At 43.9% G+C, this 19,845-nt stretch overlaps 2 protein-coding genes and 1 long non-coding RNA gene across 10 annotated transcripts in view; 1 reads left to right on the top strand and 2 right to left on the bottom strand.

Moving 5' to 3' along the window:
• The window catches only part of LOC147756905 (uncharacterized), an 8,206-nt gene extending 6,241 nt beyond the window's left edge, over nt 1-1,965 (bottom strand). The window contains exon 1 of the long non-coding RNA XR_015323392.1: nt 1,848-1,965. This is a non-coding gene — a long non-coding RNA (uncharacterized LOC147756905). The remainder of the gene's footprint in view (nt 1-1,847) is intronic.
• The window catches only part of LOC111248345 (uncharacterized), a 25,919-nt gene extending 12,263 nt beyond the window's left edge, over nt 1-13,656 (top strand). For 3 of the 6 annotated variants that reach the window (XR_015323382.1, XR_015323383.1, XR_015323384.1), the window contains 3 exons: nt 10,334-12,038; nt 12,228-12,596; nt 12,972-13,656. Coding sequence is in view for 1 of the 6 variants with exons in the window: in XM_086983124.1 (XP_086839250.1) it covers nt 63-117 (55 nt within the window). In the remaining 5 variants the exon portion in view is untranslated. Of the gene's footprint in view, nt 1-62; nt 2,552-10,333; nt 12,039-12,227; nt 12,597-12,971 lie in introns of those variants that run through there. The other 3 variants (XR_015323388.1, XR_015323386.1, XM_086983124.1) reach the window with 1 other exon arrangement.
• hyd (E3 ubiquitin-protein ligase hyd) lies at nt 5,249-19,845 on the bottom strand. 3 transcript variants are annotated; one of them, XM_022800528.2, is made up of 14 exons: nt 19,467-19,845; nt 17,334-17,573; nt 16,603-16,849; nt 14,914-16,252; nt 13,673-14,696; nt 12,924-13,418; nt 12,214-12,591; nt 10,770-11,974; nt 10,365-10,479; nt 9,968-10,113; nt 8,995-9,661; nt 7,826-8,853; nt 7,044-7,407; nt 5,249-6,790 (listed from the first exon to the last, which is right to left on the bottom strand). In XM_022800528.2, exons 1-14 carry the CDS (start codon nt 19,526-19,528, stop codon nt 5,794-5,796), a joined length of 8,307 nt encoding a protein of 2,768 aa, XP_022656263.1. In that variant the 5' UTR covers nt 19,529-19,845; the 3' UTR covers nt 5,249-5,793. The 3 variants fall into 3 exon arrangements, with proteins under 3 accessions (XP_022656263.1, XP_022656262.1, XP_022656264.1); XM_022800527.2 differs by having other exon boundaries at nt 7,044-7,419; nt 19,467-19,839; XM_022800529.2 differs by having other exon boundaries at nt 7,044-7,419; nt 12,924-13,397; nt 19,467-19,837.

Genomic DNA, 19,845 nt, shown 5'->3' with positions numbered 1-19,845 from the left:
TCAGCTGTGCTTGTTACAGTCTTAAAAACTATTTTCCATCGTTCCGAACTGTTTACTTTCAGCCTTCAAGAGTCGAAGCCTCCCAACATAGGAGCGCCCATTAGAAGCTTATTATAAAGGATTCTATGAAGATCAAATCGAATACATTAACGCGTGTACTCCAACTTCACTCACGCCAATAAATTAGCAAACGAACTGCGCTGCTTGCCCTGTGGTTGGTTATTGATTGCCACTTGTTTCCGTGACGCGTCGCGGACCAGCACTGCTGTCCTTCTCTTCATCCGAAGACAGGTTCACCGGCATGCTGATGATAGGCTGTTCCGGTTCATGTTAAGGTTATCTAGGTTTCGAGTTTAACACCAGTATCGCTTTTGGGTGTTCCGTCAGACGACTAGCTCCCAGCACGCAAACCGTGTGTCTATGCCCGGGTTTGAATCTAGACCACAATGTGTGCCTAAGGTTGGCAGGCAGAGACGCTACCCACTAAACTATCACGGGGAATTACCTTAAGCACCACAGGCATTTTGATGTGTACGGCGAGCTGATTTGATAATATTAGCTTATTCACTAGTACCATTATTAGTGTATTTAAGGCAAAGATATACCAGTCGAAAAATTAGTTGAAAAGTTCAAGTAATTTGGCTTTCTCGTGGCTAATTGATTCAGCGACAACATGCTTATAGTGATGTCAAATGCAAATGTTGAGACCTGAACACTATTTTTTGTTGCCTTTTATAGGTTTTATATATAATTGGAATCAGATTTGATAAATCGTGCCTCTTCACACGAGTTATTGCACTAAGCCTAATCAAAGACTTCCTTCTTAAATTGTCATATAAATATATTGCAAATCGAAACCTTGAAATACTTCTATTTACACTTGGCTTCCTGGTTTTCCCATGTGCATTCAACTGATAATTTGCAGAAATTTAATGAAAACTGCCAATGTTTATTTTTATAGATTTCTTGAAACTACAAAATATTTGAAAATGTCAAGATCAACGTAAGTGCACTCGGACATTTTGGTTCAGTTTTTCGTGATTTAGAGTAAAACTAGATAGACGAGAAATCCCATTTCTACATAGGAAAAATGACGAATAACCTTGTCCCAATTTGTAATATTGCTGTCCACTTACAAGCTTCAGAAAATATGTTTCAAAATATAACTGGACCCTAGTGCGTGTGTCATTTTCACTATTCTATGAAACACACAACTTAACGGGTGGGACTCTGTTTCGACTGCAGCCAAAGCCTGCCCTGCACTGTTGCCGACTTCATTGCCAGACGGTGTACTCTTCTTTAAGAGACCGCCGTTTAAAATGGAAATTTCTAAATTATGTTTTAATCATTTAGTTCCCTAAATTTATATTCTCATTAAGCATTAACTGCTAGTATTTTGTTTTGAAAAATTTTTTTACTTTAAGACTATGCTTTGGCTAGTATAGTTAAATGCAGTCATTTTTGCATTTATTATGGGTCTCTAGGTGAAAGGATTGAGTATACAAAAATATTATTTTGGTGATACGAACCTGTGCAGTCGTCAGTAATTACCAGTTTGATGTCGTTGAATTCGTTCATTCGTTTGCGGATCTTTTCAATTGATCTGCTAGAAACTGGCGATCGCATTAGATCCTATAATATATAGAATTCTAATTGTGTTTATTTCTAGAACGCATGAACAAAGCGTCAACGTCTAATTTAGTCTTGGTCTCGCTGTGCGTATTCGCGAAATAGGAAAAAATAAAAGCAGGAGCGTGTGACATCTCATATAACCAACAATTGAATAGCACTCTGCATGGAAAGGATTATAGGTGTTACAGGCGTACGTCAATACAGCATTTATATACCTCTTTTTTTCTTCAAGCAGATTTTTTATTATGTGACATTCGCGCGGCCAGAGACCTAACGGTGCAAGCCACTGCGTCGATAGTAACTGATGTACGACAGCGTTTCCGCATATAGCACAGTTTGCCGCCTTTGTGCCTTTTGTCAGTATTCTTCTTACATGAATTATCGGAAGTAGTGATGCGATGTTAGCGGGATGCAGCAGAAATATAGAACGAAGTTATTAGAATTCCAAAAGAAAACACTAATGTCACTACACTTGTTCGTTGCTTCGAGAATTCGTACTTGAAATTCTAAGCCACTGTTTTATTATGAGAAAGATACTGAGCTAACAGGGGATATACTATTTAAGTGCCTTTAGCCTTAGCGGTAAGTCAGAGTGCGTAGATTAATTGGCAACGCAGCGAATGCATCGCACAGATCTAGATGTAGACGTCCGTATACCCTCTCTCACCTCAATTTTCGTCAGTTAATCTGCGAGAGGGAGTCCAGCCGCGCTGGCTGGGTTCAATAAAACCCAGGACTGTAGATTACGAGACTGAATGATAAAAGATGCCAACGGCATATTTCATAAATATGTGCTGCGCTAGGAAGACAAATAGGTATAATGATTCTATTTGCAAATACAGGGTTACATTAATCTGCATGTGATCAACCAGATCAGAACAAAAAAGTAGCTATCATAATAAAGATAGTAAAGCTATCATAGGAGTCGAAGTCTTTCTATGAGCTGGACTAGCGTATTGCACAAAAGTTCACCCTGGATGTTATTCTCTGTTGGGAACCTTATTTAGCTGAATCTTCGTGTTCGAATCAATATCAGCGAACACCAACTTGGGTTCAATGTCTGCATCAGCCTTCCCATCAAAGTTATCAACGTGTTAGTTTAATCGAAATCAGTGATTTACTTTATTAAGATCGAGGATTTGGCTGCTGAAAAGACAAAAGTATGTTACTATGTAATATAGAACAAACAGGGCAAAAAAGCACTACGAAAACTTCACCACTATTTGAATAGTGGCATTTCTGATGTACCTAATTTCCCGATGTGTCCACTTCAAAATTCTGTTATATTGGCATACGAAAAATTTAGTGAAAGCACACTGAAGTTTCCAGTTTCTGTTAACAGATTTGTTTATCTAAGCATTTGGGCTATGATTATTAAAATATTTAAAAAAAATTAATTTCCCAAAAATGTCTGTTTATAAACGCAATAGCTGTTTGTGCGCATAAGATTTGCAGTTCATTAGGAAACAGCAAGTGTTTTATCATTCATACTGGTACACTGTTGTTTATTCTACTATCTTTATAAGCAAGTACAGTCACAAACGCAGGGTTAGATCTCCACATACGCTCTGAACGACTTAAGGTCAGTCACTCGCAAATTAAGCATTACGTTTATTAAAAAGGGATCTACCCTGCTTAAAAACTATGTCTCTCTAGGTGTACAATTGTACCTATCATAGCTTTTTTCCTTGTCTTCACGATGAAAGCCGTTTACCTCATTATACTACCTTTTTTTTTTAACAATTGTATATGTTTTTTAATATAAGGAAAGGAATAAAATTCTTAAAAGCTTTATTTAAAAAAAAAAACGTTTTGGAAAAAGAGAAAGCCTAGACTTAAAAAGTTCTACGTTTACATTGTCGGGTTGCGATATGCCTACCAAGAAACATAAAGCTCGTCAGCGGCACGTATAATATCGGCCATAAACAAACAACCCCGTCACTAAATGCGATTACAGAGCTGTCGTGCCATTCGTAGACTTGGACGTTACACTACTGACCAATGATTGAATAGTTTGCTAGACATATTGGAACGGTATTAGTCTTTCTCAGTATACCCAATTGTGTCTAGCTTTCGTTTTCGTGCCCGCCATGGGGTTGTACTAAGGTGTTTGCCCGCAACACTTTGAAACGCGTGAAGTTGTATAGACTAGAAATTAAGCATAAACGAATTTTGTTTCAAACTGGAAACCAACTGCCTGAAGCGTTACTCAACAGCAGTACCGGATGTAAAACTCGAAACATATAGGATTCCGCTTTCACCCTTGACTTCTACAGCTAAAGAACGTTGCCACTGTTCAATCGTATGAACACTTGAAGGGTCATAAGATAAATTCCTCTGACATCCACGAAGTCGAATCTTACCGTGCTCAATCCGCAATCACCGTGTGACTTACTAATCGTACAATTCGTTGAAAGGTCTCTGAGTAATTCTGTGAGTAATTCTGTCAACGCGGATAGAATAAAGACGTGAACCTATATCGCGATGACCTCTTTCATTTCATGCGTACCTTATTGCTTGTAGTTGTTTGAAAACACCTCTTGAGCTTCAATTTCAATTTTAGCTATGTAAAATGGCAGTAAATATAAAATGCGAGTCAAATATGCGCTATCGGTACATCTAGCTATCTTTTTCTTAGAGTTCTACCTAGTCTTTGAAACAGTTGCTCAAAATACTATGCCGAGCTTGACGAGTTTGTTCTAATTATCCTATAACTGTCGCAATATTGTTAATTACATTTCGGCTCGAGTTATCAAAGTAACTGATAAAGAAGAGTTCATACTTGAATATATTTATGGTCGCTACCATGTTCGTGTGACTAGCCGATGAACTCACCCGTCCACAAAACAATACCATTTTTAATGTTATTGATTTTAACGATAAGCATTGCGCATCTTTATTTTGGGGCATGGCTAATTGAATTGACATCTCGTTTATAAAGTTTAGAAGTTCTGAAGAAAATTCCTGATAATACGTTATACTACTTAGATATTCTTGCATCTTAGCGGACGCCTAGTAGTAGCAGTGCTAAGTTTTAGCAGCTTAAAACTTTGTAAGACTACTCGTTGTTAGCCAGTGAGTTGCCACCGCTAAGCGTAGCAAAATACCTAAGTTTGAAACCATTATTATCTGAATATTTTGAAACCGAATATTTTTCGTGTTTTACGGTCATTGTTTTAACAGTTAGGCACTACTTCAGATGCCTGGCATCCGGCAAAAAATATGTGTCTATGCCTGAATTTCAGCCTAGACCGTTGCGTGTCTTCAACTTAGACGAACGAACAAGTTACCCACCGCGATATCACATTAGTACCTGTGTGTAATAGGTCTAGTGATATTGCTGCTTGGAAAAGTGAATCGTTTTTCCGCAATCGTGACGAAAAGACAAAGCTGCACAACTATACTGTAACGGCTATGCCGTAACGACGATACTTATGATAGTGGAAGAATTGATCTTGCTGTCATATGTGGCTAAATTATAGCATTTATCATAAAAGAGACAAACGAGAAGGATTCAAATATTTCGGCCCTTCAAACGACGAATAGTTTGGTGTACCGTGTATATTAACGCGTATTAACGTTATTACGTGTATATTAATAAGAAGGGATAAAAGAATTGATAGCAAACATGTTGTCTTTATTTACACTTGTCTCGTCGACTTTTGAGATATTTTAAGAAAAAGCTTATTCAGCTTCAATCACATTGCAAGCTATATCTTCATTTGGTCACCATTTAGTGAAACGGTTATGTTTTCTTACCATCGTCATCATCACCATCACTATCCTTCTTTTTTCCTATTATTGTTATCATTAGTCCATAATTATCGTCTTCCAAAAAGTAAATAATAACATTATTTAATACGGTCGTGCTTCCCTTCTGTCGAAAGTGAACGTTGAGGCAATATTCGTTCTCGCTCAGACAACCTCATGTATTCTCCGTTAAACTAAATTGTTCCATATTTATATATTTGATGTCATCATTACCTGTTTAGTTCTCAAGAAGCTTTTTACGAAACTTCTGAAATGCCAATCTAGTGCACAACTACGTTAACGTAATGATTACCAACTAAGGATTCGAAAACGATAGTTGTCCTCTGAAATACGCAGTACAAATTTGAACGAATTAAACAGTTCCCGGATTTTTGTCTTGTACCGAAACACTCAAACAAAACCGAAGTTTTTGGTCTTCACAGCGAGTAACAGTTTTGATCGAAGGATGTGTTTCGACGAATAAATCGGAAGGTAAAGACGAGAAATACAGGTGTTAGCGCTGGGAAGATGCTGGTCGTCTGGTGGGCGTAATGTGATCGTCGGCATCGGCTGGAATCCTTCCTCCGACGCAGGTAACGCAGGAGAACCCGTCCAGAAGTAAACAAGATCTTGCCGTTCTCTAGAGGTCATTTTTTCCATGATGGACCAAAACCATTTTTTGAAACGCACCGTCCGTTCTGTGCTTTCTTTACCTTCATCGATGAAGCTCGTATAGGAGATGAGACTCTGTACGTTTACTTCCGGTACGCCGTTCAACAAAAGTCTAAGATCTTCCGCCGTTAATCCTTCAAGGCTATTGTTTAGTAGGACATCGAACACACCCGTTCGCAGCGCTTCGAGAGCTCGTTCCTGTGACTTAACCATACGGTATTCTGCGTACCGACGGACATAGTCGTAGACATTGTGTACAGTGACATGCGTATTTCGACCGTCAGGTATTAGCTCGACGGTGTCCCCACCTTCCTCCTGACCTAGATCGATCGTAAACGTCAGATCGAGGGCGGCGATTACCTCCTCTTTATTGTTATCTTTGTTATCCCCAGCTTCGAAGAGAATTTGACGCAAGCTTTCATACAACACAGGATCAAAAAACGCGAGATCGTGCCACCCAATTCGCCGATTTAGTATGTACTTCAACACATGACGACTTAGTGGGATTGGACACAGCTCATTCTGTAGTAGGCATAGGCCCATCACGCGTCCTATGTTTCTGAACGCGTTCAGTCGTTCCGGTGTACACTTGCCTTGGCGCGGAGAATAAAAACCGGTCTTACCAGGTTGATAGAAGAAAGGCGAATTGTCTTCACACGGCACCGCGTCCATGGGCTCGCCAAGCGCGCTCGATGTGCCAGCCTCGTTGAGATCCAACGGTTCCAGCTTGACAGCACTGTGATGGAAAATGGTAACCACAATATGAAACTGTTATTGCAAATTGCTGTTCAGTACATAAATATCAGTCCTTCTAACAGGGTTTCGAGCCGATATTATTACCTAGAACCCAAACTAAGTAGTCCTAAGCTGAATTTTATAGAACGAGGTCGTGTTCCGGGTTCTCTTTTTAGAAACTTACCGGGCTGCTGCCTTAAAAAAACCCTTTACCTTTAAGTAGACATGCAACCGGCTATGTCTTCCATACGTACCATTTGTTGGAAGCGATCAAGTCGACGCACTCGTCGACCCGCTGTTTGAGTGACTCTTCCGATGTTAGGAGAAGAATCAACTGAGTTGCGGACTGTTCAAGAAGCATGCCTGTGATCTTTGCTGCAAGAAGTGGTCGTAACGCTTGGACACGAGGGTACAGACGGGCTCCGAGCTGTTTACGATGTGGTGATAATTGGTCGTTTCCTTGGCTAGGTTCGCCAGAAGTGGCCATGGCGAACGCGGGAGCTTCGACTCGAAGCATCGACCCCGATGGGCCAACTGCGCGTGACGAGCCGCCGCTGGATCGTCCAGTTGCGGACGATTCCTTGTCCTTGTCGCGAGACTTTAGTCGCTGGATCAGGTCTGAAACCGAGCCTGAGATTACAGCGACTTTTCTTGGTATTTGTTGTTGTAGTTCTATAATTACGCTACCCTAGGCTCTCAGAAATTCTAAGAGTTGGTGATAGGCACAATTAACTTTGCTTCCTATTATTTTCTATGTACCCTATTATATATTTACATGTTATTATGTATTAGTATGTATGTATTCTATTAGGCATAAATTGGGGATATGCGCTTTACGTGACAACAGTAAGTTACGCTCACGTAACGCACGTCGAGAACTGTCGCGAACAGGTTAAAGTGACCTTCCTGTAGGACAACTACATAAAAACAATTCGCATGACATGAGAACAAGGGATTCCTTGTACTGACATCTCTAAGAGCAGAAAAAATCAAACGAGCTCCGGTATAGATTTCGAAGTCGCATAGGCTTACTCACTGTATTGTAATGTACGGTTTCCAGTTTGACAGCCCTCAAGATTAGGAATGTTATCGTTAGCTAGCACGGCTTCAGCAAACGACGCGTAAAATGAGCGTGCAACTCCTGATCCCTCACCAGGTTCGTCTCGGAAAATCACTTTAACTCTACTAATGGCGAGAGGAGGAGTGCCTCCCATTGAGCGGCGGCTGTTATTCGTGTACTGTTGGTTTAGTTCGCGGAACGTGAGTTGCAGAAGTGCGCCTCGTTCACGTTCCATTTTGGCCAGTGACAAATCTCGCTGCTGTGAACCGCGGAGCTTTTCCATGTCTCGACGGAAACGAGCTTCTTTGACAGGAAACCCGCCGAGCTCCGAAATGATGGAGCCAGGTTCGGCACCCACGTCATCAACGAACACCCTACCGAACAGCTCCAGCGTTAGATGCCAACGGCTCAGAAGCGCATCGTGGGGCTGGCCTTGCCCCTGCTGTCGCTGACTCCTTTCGTTGCCGGTGTTCTGTTGCCGTGCCCCTACAGTGACTCGCGGCCAACTGGCATCATCTTCCAAGGCCGTACGAAGCGAGGGCCTCAACTGGGCTGCTGAATCGCGTCGGTTATTTCCATCGCTTCCAGATGCAAATCTCGACGGTGGTCCAAACAGATCTAGTCGGGTAGCAGCTGGCGTGAGCAATTGCGGTCGTTCGGCTAGCGGCAGTGCTTCGGCAAGTGGCGTAGCAAACGGATCTGGAGGTGGTATACAACCCAAACAAAGAGTAGAGTCCGATCGTTGGAAGAAACTGTGTTTTCTCCCAGCGTGTACGGTCTGCTTGCCATTACTTTGAGAGTCGCCCGATGGCCTGTCGGTCGATGTTCCAAAAGGCTTCTCTTCCGTGTCCGTATCAACCATATCCTGTTCATTGTCCAACCAAGGGTCTAATGAGATCGATCCTTCCCGCATCACGTCACTAAGGTCGGTGCCTTCAGCACTGCTTGTTGACGATCCATTGTTTCCACAGCGCAAATAGTAAATCATTGAGTCGAAGACGTAACTGCCGAGCGCATAGAAAATATTAGTTGTAATAGCCATAACACCATCAGCGAAATGTAAAGGGTTGGCGTTACAAGACTAACCTATGTGTGTTACGCATACAGCCAAATTTCTTTCAAAAAATGTATTCATCGATACTTACGCGATATGCTTAAGGGATGCAACATCAATGATTGGCAACGTGTCCAAATGTTCTGACGATTGAGCTCGAAGTAAGGACAGCGTGTACGAGAGGAAATCTCTCCGTGCGGCTGATTCAATTTTGCTGCGACGACGCGACTCGCCGTTATCGCCTCCTGTTCGGGACGACCCCGCTCCTGAGTTTCGTGTTCCTTGTCCCGAAATGCCCTGACCACCAGCAGATGCTGCGCCTCCGGTGAGTCGCTTGTTGAGAGCGCATCCAAAGCGCAACTGTCCCTCTGTAGAATCCATAACGGTCATGAACCAGTTCCAGGTTGGTTTTAGAGCAGATTCGACTAGTTCGTAAAGGCTCGGCAAATGTTCTGGTGATAGCACCTCAGGAGGGACTTTGAGTAAGCCCGGAACTAAATAGCGAGCCCCTGTTGACTCATCGAGAACAGCTAGTAAGTCTGTAAGCTGACGAATCAACGCGCCGAAAGTACGAGCTAGCCCTACGTTTGTATTGGTGACAGAAGGCACCCCACCGTCGCCATGAACTCCGGCAGCGGCGGCAGCCGTGAGGGCGACAGCTGACGCCGACGAAGAAGCGGATGATGAATTCCCTGTAGACCGACGCAGAGAATTCGCGTCGATGTACACCAAACCATTTGCCAGTGGTACCGAAGCAGCTAGAAACAGCAAGTAAATCGTGTAGTCATTAGGCAATAATTATTGATCGCTAATTACTCGTTAAGTAAATCGCAAGTGTAACTGTTGACAAATGATAGTGCTTGCTTCTCTTAGTCATTTCTGACGACAACTGGTTTTCGTCGGCGATAATATTCATGCCAATTAATATGTGTAACTCTGATTGCTTCATGCTGTTAGCCCGATATATTTATCTATATATCACATTTTCGTCCAACAAGTAATTGTTACAACAGATATGCGACAATGCCAAAAATGGTTTGTACCAGAAGGTTGTAAATACTTACTAAGGATTGTATTTGTGGTACCAGTGGATGCTGATACTCCAGCTGCATAAACAAGTTCGGAGCGACTTCTGACAGCCCACTGAAGGTGAGGGGGCGCTAGGTACGTAGGAGAGTTGTTGTTGCGGCCCATCGAACCACTTGGACGTCTGCAAGATTTCAAAGAATCATACGTTAATTATAGAGATGCTTAACGTTCTTCCTATTTGTTGCTACATGAATGATCAAATATTATAACAAAAGATTGTTAAGTCTTATCTGAGAGAAGTTGAGAGACAAACAGAATTAACAGCGCATTGGTAACTGTAAAAACTATTAGACATCGATGCCGTAGCTCCAGTTTTTCTTAAGATTAAAAAATTATTGCAGCTTGAGGATTGGAGCATAGACAAATGCCTACCTCTCCAAGGGTTCGTCCGTGTGCTCCCCGTCATCATTGTCCTGCTCTTCTGTATCGCCTGCATCGCTATCTTCTTCACCCTCGGCTCCGGATGTCTCCCCTGTCGAGTCATCGTCTGAAAACGGACCGTGTTTTTCAAGGTAATTAAATCTACCTTCAAAAGCTTCAGATAATCACTTTTGGGATCAAGGATTAAATACTCAGAAAGCAGACCACAACAGTAACAGTTCACTACTCCCCAATAACATCCATGTAGTTAATCTGATAACACATAATGCAGACTGGTCAGATCAGCCGAAGTCCCAATGATTAACCTATAACTAGCCGCACCAATACTTCGTTCAATATACACAAGTCTGATTCGATAAAGGCGCAAGCACCCATTCATAACGATCTACAACTTGCCTGCTTCGTTTCCGGCCGGCGCCTGCCTGTCCTGGCTGCTCGAGTGATGACCTCCTCGAACCTCGGAGATGGACAACACCGACAAAGCGTCTTCATCACGTTCGCTCTCACTCTCCGAGTCGCTCTCCTGTGGGCCACCCGCGTCTCTTATTGGAGTTCCCGATCCACCGGCGCCAGAATGTGATGGTCCTGCCGAATTTGAAGAGCCCGGCGCTGCGCCCAACGATGAAGGCAGGGAACGTGGCGGTAAGCCTGATCGCTGTCTATTCGAAACCGCAGGATCACTAGACTCGTCCTGTTCAGCACTACTTAGATTGCGAAGGTCGCCAGCTCCTTGCCCCGATAGATCATCAGCAAGCGGCGCCGTACTATTAAGTACAGGCGGATCAACAAGGAAAAGTTCCTCACTGCCATTGATGGCGTCTAAACACGTGGCTAGTAATGAGAAATGTGCGGTGGGTCGCGCGACGCCCAGTCGTACAGGTGTCATCAGCGATACCGCCGCGTCGACTAATTCTCGGATCGACAGAGGCAGCAAGGCCTGGAAGACGCGTTTGCATTTGAGAATTGGTTGTGACGAAGCGCCAGACAAGCTGAACATGACCGGTCTAGACTTCCGCCGATTGGGATTCGGCGACATCTCAGCAGCCAGAACAGTAAAGAGACGCACAACTGAGCGAACGAAACGGACCGCCACGACACGGGATTCTGTCGGTGGTGGTCCAACGCTGGAGCCGGAAGACGTCGACGGTCCAGGTTGACACAATGTCACCACCGCTGCCGCTGAACTCCCCGAATCGCGATCGTGGTACATTTGTTGGATGAGCGTAGCCAGGAGAGTATCTAGCATTTCCATTGAGCATTTGACGAGAAGGCTTTGCACAAACTTATCAAGAAGGGTGGCGCCGGCTTGTGCTGTTAGGGGGCCTTCTTCAGAGGTGCTCGTTTGTAAACGGTGATCACCAGCCATCAAAGCAGCACGTACAGCTGGCCAGTCTCGTAACATGCGATCCAAAGCACGGCGTGCGAATTTCGGAGGATCGAGATCATGGTCCGGCATGTCATGATTGCCGCCGCTAGACTCTGCCCCGGTACCCGTCACCTTGCGTGGGGGCTGATTACGCGATCGAGATGGACGATATTGACGTTGCTCTACACTTTGCCGGCCAACCGTTTGCACAAGGAATAGTAAAATCGTTTCGCCTCTGTAAAAGGCAAGAATAAACGAGGAACACTATCAGCATCGAAGATTTATCACATGAAGTCCAGGTTAGTTGAACTGCAGTTTTCCACAACAGTTTCGCAGCAAGTAAGCGCTTTACTTCAATTACCTTTATGCTAATTTGGATAGAAATGTTACAGTACAACGGATCTCGTTGACTCACAGCCGAAGCTATTTCAGTGAAAATGGCGTTTCTAAATACTTGATTATCCTCGTACTTACTTTCCGTTCGGTAGCGTAGCAAGATCGGTTTCATGAATGAGTCTGTTGAGAAGCTGCACACGGGCTTGTTGGCTTCCCTGAACAAGCGCTCGGCAGCGACATTTTTCCCAGCAGTCACAGTACGCCGTAGGAGATGCACGTTTTAGTTTGCAGTCGTGGCCACGGTGACATACGCGAGCGCATTCCGAACAGCAACATAGGGTTCCAGTTAAACCGCAGGTGCGACACTCGAAAATGCTTTGCGTAATGTGTTGTGCCCCTGTCCAAGTAAAAGAGCAGGTATCGTTGGAGCAGAGGACATGCAATGGCGAGTCTTCGGCCGGTGCATCCACGGGATAGATCATCTGCCGTAGAGCTACACGGGAATTTTCGCTGCACCTGATGTGAGATCATTTAACATGGATTTATAAGTGATTTTGCCAAATACCTAAATTTACAGTTGGCATATATGCACTTCGATTATAATGACTTCATTTGAGAATTTTTTGTTTATAATTATCGAGGAAGAGAATTCACATTGACCTAACATGTGCAATTAGCATCGGATATAAAATTCGTCAATATTTGTATTTGACACCTAAAAGCGCTTTGCCCTACGTTTTAATTCGCGTAAATTAAACAATGTCTACGAAAATATGCCACTAATATATTGCGTTACAAAAAAATACTCTACTCGCTAGCATTAGTATATTTTTTCCCAAGAAACTAACCTTTGGGCAGCATCTAACAAAAGTAGAGCCGCATGGTATGCCCTGCAGGAAACAGCAGTCATGAATGGTGTTTGACCAGTTGCGTCACGAGCGCATAAAAGTTCATGTAAATGAGGACGTAACACCGATGCTTGCAAAAGCGCTAATAAAGGCGCAATTCCTCGCTGGCTTTTAGCAAGTTCAAGAGCTCCGGCGTGGGCGGCTGAACCAGCTCCTTGTCCAGCAACACCTAATTCACCGACTCCGATACCAACGCCAGAGCCCACTCCGTGGCCGAGACCATCAGTGGCGTGATGGCCCAGTGGATGTCCGTCCGCAACATGGACGCCATCTTCGTTCGGACCCCACGACACCCGCGCACTTGACCCCAAGTGGAATTCATTATCAGAATCTTGTATACCGCCTCCACCAACACCGCCGGCAAGATCTGCCGGTTCTCCGTGAGCGCGTCGCATCATCTCTGACAGCGAAATGCTGAAACATCGTTTAGACGATCTAAGTGAACACACACGTACATGTTTTTTTAAAACTACGTCGTTTTTAAGCAAGCATAGATAATGTCCTTTAGCGCACGACTAGTATTTGACGTGCGTGATACTGTGATAAGACAAATGTAACATTTACAAAACGGAGGAGAAGTTGCAGAATTACTAAGTCCTTTGTAGCTGTGACTAAATACGCAAGTGAATCCTATTTAATAAAAGCAATAATGAGTGCTGAGACTTTGATGGCATTCTTGCATAACTTACTTCCTGCTGTTTAACGGTTGGTTGTTTCCCGTAGCGCCCGACGATGTCTGTAGGAGATCGAGAGCATCGTACGGCGCCTGCTCCCCATCGTTGCTTTTGTTCGATGTAGGTACGGACACGCTGACAGCAGCATGCAGAATATTGCGATTACCATCACAGCGTTCGCTGAGGATAGCTCGAAGAGCAGACACGTCTCCTTCAGAATCCATGTCCCGTTTCGCATTACTCAACAGCTGGCATACTGCTTCTGCATTACCCTTAAAGATGGCTGACATCACCGTTTGTGGTTCAAGCAGAAGCGTAATTACTGCCACTTGGCTTTTCTGGTTGTGAGCGACGTCGCGCAACGCTTGCAGACCCATTCCCATAGCACGAACGGGAGGTAGATTAAGCCAGACCGGATCGCGGATGGCCGCTACACAATCGTGAGCCAAAGGGAACAGGCAGGCGTTCCCGTCACGTAACAATGACAATGATTCATTTTCACCATTAACACTCAATGCCACCTGACCAACATCGGCAGCGAGGAAACTAGCTGTATGTATCGGGAAGGCAGCGTCTTGCTCAGCACGACCCGTAGCTACATTGTGGACGCAGTAACGCAGTTGATTTGACTTGCGACCTCGAACAACGACATGAATACCACGAGGATCAACTGCCATCGAAAGGATTTGCACGGCGTTATCTGGGAACGCGACCCGTTTTGGCGTTTTCTGCAAACAGTCAAGGGTGCGTGTCGAAGCTGCTGAACCCCCTCCTCGAACGACCTGTACCTCATCTTTGCGCATCAAACGACAGTCCGACAAGGGGTCGTCTTTGCCATCACCACTAGTCTTGTCGCGGTCTCCGCCACCAGAATTGCCCTCTTTTGACGGGAATTTCACAGCGACATAGAGTCCGTCCACTTTGACTACTCGACCAATCGGCACGTTCTTGACGTCTTCTACAAACACGACGTCTTTCAGTGCCCATTCTTCTTCTTCTGTCCTGTCGCAATCATCTGCCCGGGCGGGTTTTTTACGCTCTGTGCAGGATACGAAAATGATAAAATTAGAGCTAGTAATAAACCTACGATAAGAGATGAGATTACTTGTGGTTCATTGAATTAGAATATGATAAGAAGTTAGACATTCACCGAATAAAAATCTTATGTAAAAGCCTGTTTGAAATCGAAGGTTACAAGTTCTGTGATTACAATGCAGTCCAAGAGACCTTTTAGATATTAAAGAATTGTCACGTACTGTGCGACATCGGGCTGTGCGGCGATGGCTCACTGCAGGTTGATGAAGCTGGCGATGGAGGGGGTGGCATTTCGGTGCGATCACTACCCCCAACATCGGCAGGAGACTGGCTGCTCTGACGTTCTGAGGGACCCCCTCCACTGGTACTTCCGCTTATAGGCGGTGCTTTCGGCGCGATTATTTTGAACTGACATGAGTCAGGTAGATTCCAAGCGGCGGCCAGCAATTGACCAACCCTTGGTTGTCCGTTGGCGGTCGTAAAAGCCAGCGCTCCTGGGTGATATACTGGACTATAACGCATACAGACCTGAGCATCGACGGCGATCTCGGCGCCGTGCCCAGCAGATGCACCTTTACTTTGCTTTGAACGTTGACACATCCGTTCCCAGATCTTTTTTCGTTGGCTAAATGGCAATACACCCCACCAGTAGATACCGCCGCTCTCCAGGCGAACGCACGAATACAATGAGCAAACGTGAATAGATAAAATTCGCTCTCCCTGGAACTCGTTGAATAATGTTGCCTGTTGTTCCAAACGGAAGGCCACTGGTCCTAAACTTTCGTCGACGAAAGTTGCCACTTTTCCCGATTCCGTCACCACGGAAGCTCTTGCACATCTGCCATCAAGCATCGATATTCGCTCGTGTAACAAATTGAGGGTGATGGTTTTCGGATGAAATACGATTGTGTTCATATCACCTCGAAACGGTTCACAGCTCCACCATCGCCACTGATGCAGTTGTCCTGTTGTGCTAAGAGCACACAGCTCTGAATACAGAGAAATGATATGGACGAATTTTGTGTTGCCAGGCCAAAACTCCACGTCTTCGCTGATCCATACGGGATTCTTGGCTTTTTTACTAGCCCCAGGGCCTCCGGCAGCGCTTAAGTCAGCACTGTCACTGCTAGAGTCTTTGAGAGCTGAATCTAACCACTTCCGTGAAGATCCGCCACCCGAGCCCATCTGTCTACTTTCTCGATTCGCTCGAAGAAACGGATTATTGTGGTTGTCTCCTCCCGCTGAACCCTTCGAGGAACTTCCACGCGTGCCACGTCGACTAAAACCTGCTGAAGAACCAGGAGATCCAAACATATCTTCGGAAAACATGGCATCTGGGTCGATAATCACAGAAGGATGATGGCCGGGATGAACTCCGTGGTGCGCGGGATGCTGATGCTCCTGATGACCCCCCATCGCTCCACCTGCATCCAATAACGACATCAGGTCCTCACTGACAAAACTCTCCCCGCCAGCTCCATCTTCATTCATTGATGCATCCTCGCCCTCCTCGTCGTCTCGGGACAAAAGATTGTTGACAGCCAAGTTCACGTCCAGATTCTGTAACATGTGAGAACAATTTATTGAACATTTAGTTTATTCCCAATCCCAAGTAATCAGGTAGCAACGATTCCATTTTTTTAATGAAACCTGATGCGATTGGTAAAAGCCTTCTCTATGAGTTAACCGATATGAGGACTGTAATAAAATAATAAATGGTTATGCTGAACGCCCTCATATTATTTCATGCAGTCAAAAAGAAACAAACGAATAAGTACGAAATATACTTTATTATATGGAATTGTCGACGCGGTGGCTTAAGTGACTAAGCTTTTGGTTGAAAGAAATCCAGGATCGCTTCACAACATGTGTGAATAAAAAAAATTATATAGGAACTGCTCATAGCGTACCGTTCTCTGCAGTTCGCGGATAATTAGGTGACGGCTCTTGCCTTGAAGTACAACCTGTGCCTGAGTGACCAGCTCCTCAGGCACGTAAGTTGCTGGCACCACTGAACGGCTGCCCATCACCATTCGGCCGGAAGAGCCAGGTCTATAGCCGCCCGTCGATATGCGGGCCGTGCGTTTCACTTTTGACGAGCCCGATGAAGCTGCACCACTAGCCGAATTGCCTCCGCCGGCAGCCTGTGAATTTGACCTGCGGTAAGGAACATCAAATACATTTAGAACACAACAAAGCATTTATTTAGCATTGTTTGACAAATTATCTGCTTTTTTTTCTGCAAATTAAAGATTACACTGATAGTTGTCCCAAGCTGGCTTCGTGAGGTAGGTGAGATATCTATACATAAAGTTGCAAATAATACTTTTTTAATATTCTATGAAATGTGCTTGAATTTGTTCTGTGAAAATATAATCATATAGATCATTACTGGCGCTTTAATCATCACCACTGTTGCAACTATCAAGTTTTATGTAATGGGCTACAATACTTGTATAAATGCTCTTAAGGACATCACAGATAACTTTAATCAATTTGTTCTATCTGGTTACTTGTCAGCTACCTAAAATGGCTCAACAGATTTCGTACTTGAGAAACATCTTTTATAAATGGTGCTAGCATTGACGGAAAAGTACATAAAACTGAATTCCAACCCTGAATTTAGAGCAACAACACTTACCCTTTATTCGATCCATTGTTATTGCCTCCACCTGGGGCACCGTCGCTTGGACCTTTACTAAGGTCGAGACTGTCGGAAAGCAACGAATAGGCCACACGACATACGCGTCCATCATCAAGCAGAAAGCCAAGATGCGACGGTCCTACGACGCATTGTACGACCGAGCAGGACGAAAATTTGTGCAAAAATGATGGCGGCGAATACGCTGAACGACGAAGCTTATCGGCAACCTCCTTTAATCTGCGGAACATTAAAAATAATATAATAGTAATAAAATTAGCGAACGTCTATATCTATTCTGTTTGAATGTTGAAAATGTTTCACGTTCGAAACACGTGACCAATTTCTTTTATGAAAATATCTACCGCGTGCAGTGAGATCATAGGATGATTTGGAAAGCTTAGCGACATCAGTATTACATTTGATGCAAATCCCAGTAATAACCGAGGACCAAAAAATACTGGCTACTTTCGTATGTAGCCATGTAGATACCTCATGAATATTCAATAAATAAGTTTACAGCAAAAGCATTTAATAATTCTTAAAGCCCCTCCAGGCTTTTCCTGACGATCAACGGTAGCCACACATTTTTGTACATTAGGTAACAAAAGGTCTATGTTGGATCAAAAGCTATTAACTGAGAGTTTACATCACACCCTTGACTCTATCAAACATTAAAGCATAGCTAGGCACAAGGTAACCTGTAGTTTTTATCGAACACCAGTTCTTTTTCACACCGATGCATTCAATGAATCAGAATGTGACCACGAATGCTACACGAACACTAATGAAAATAAAATTAACTGATAACTTAATGATACAAAAAAAATATAAGCAATGAAACTTCCTCATTCTGCGCAATATCGTCGCCCAATAATAGACAGATCAGCGTCTTTTCGATATAGGCATGCTTACTTGAAACGACTAATGTTACACTATTACGCACACATCTATATATATATATATATATTGTAAATTAACTCTGGGTTTCCCCGTGGAAAGATGCGCTAGAGTAATTTCGTATAGCCTTAGGATTGTTATCATTGATTCAAATTTCCATCAAATCAACTTTATGTTATACGTAGTTATTAAACAAATGTCTGAACAGGTACACTATACATCGAAATGTTGGAATAAGCAATAACTGAACATTAGAATCACAAGGACGTTGCGCTGATTTCATGAAGTATCATGAGCAATTGCCGCTTATCTAAATTCCGTAATACAGTTTGATTTTGTACCGACTCAAAAACCTATTCAGTCGCCGTGGAAAAGGGCCAAGTGAATCAGTCACTTCTATTTCTCTCATTCCCTGACAGTTTATAAAAAAAAACCCGATTCGTTGCAATGATACATGGAAATAACGAGTTTAGGACGTCTCCATAGACGGCTCCATCAGATCAAACTACTATACCCTAATTTACTTCCCAACCCGTAACAAACAGGTCTATCCGCACCTCGCACATGAGCTCGTGTATTCCGACCAAACATACATTTACAAACTCGACATAGGGGTTTTCGATTTTTCGAAAAACAACTCTGCTAATTCAAAATAGTCATATCAACAATTGAGCTCCAATTACAGAGACGGAAAGGCGATCCGGAATACTATCCTTCTCCCTGGCATTTATTGCCGCTAGGGCGACGTCACACCCGAAACGAGTTGCACCTAAGCCTAGGCAGTATAATGGTCCGCGAAGAAGAAACGCACGCAAAATTTCATCCACCATCCAATGGGCTCATGGCGATAGAAACTTGTTGGTAGATGTCAAACAAGTATAGATATAGGAACGCCATACTCTTATCCCGTACCATTAGAATCCAAGAATGTCCACACAAATGGTGTAGTTACATATCGCCGCGGTGAAAACATAACCATCAGCGAGCCTCCGAGTAAGAACAACCGGGGAAGGCAATATTAGGCAAGCACATGGCGGATGCGTATATTCTTTCGGAATACGCCTAGCTGGTAAGCCTTGCATAGTTCATGGATTTGTTTCTCGGAAAAAAACGTCCGGGCTACGACAGCTTAAACGTTCGTGTTTTCGTTATATCCATTCTCCTGAGTGAGTTCATGACCATTCGAGAGCTAGGCACTTGCAAACAGCGGTACAACAACTCGTGCTAGCTTACCTGTCGTTTAGTTGATCTTCTGTTCCTGGTAACGGGAAGGCAATAAAATGCAGAGTAGACATCTCGGCGGCGACGGTGTACAAAACGGCAAATCTCACATAGCCGTAACAACACACATCTTCAAGAGACAAGTCGTCCCGACACACCACCAAGCAAGCACTTTATTATAGTTAGCAGACACCAGAAGTAGCAGGCGGAGCATTTCGTGTATACGAACAAAAACGCCGCTTCGCCGACACTGCTTCGAAATCAGCGCACACGAGGATTTCGTCGTCGGCTCGAGCCGCAATTCGTGTAAGAAGCGCGCTTTCCCAGCGGTCCAATATTGTTGGCTGGTTTTTCCCATTGGCTCAAAATGCACAATCGTTTTGCCAGCTGA

The sequence above is a fragment of the Varroa destructor genome, unplaced genomic scaffold (assembly GCF_002443255.2).
Source record: "Varroa destructor unplaced genomic scaffold, Vdes_3.0 BEIS01000003.1, whole genome shotgun sequence".
Taxonomy (NCBI): domain Eukaryota; kingdom Metazoa; phylum Arthropoda; class Arachnida; order Mesostigmata; family Varroidae; genus Varroa; species Varroa destructor.
This window is presented reverse-complemented; position numbering and strand designations above follow the sequence as displayed.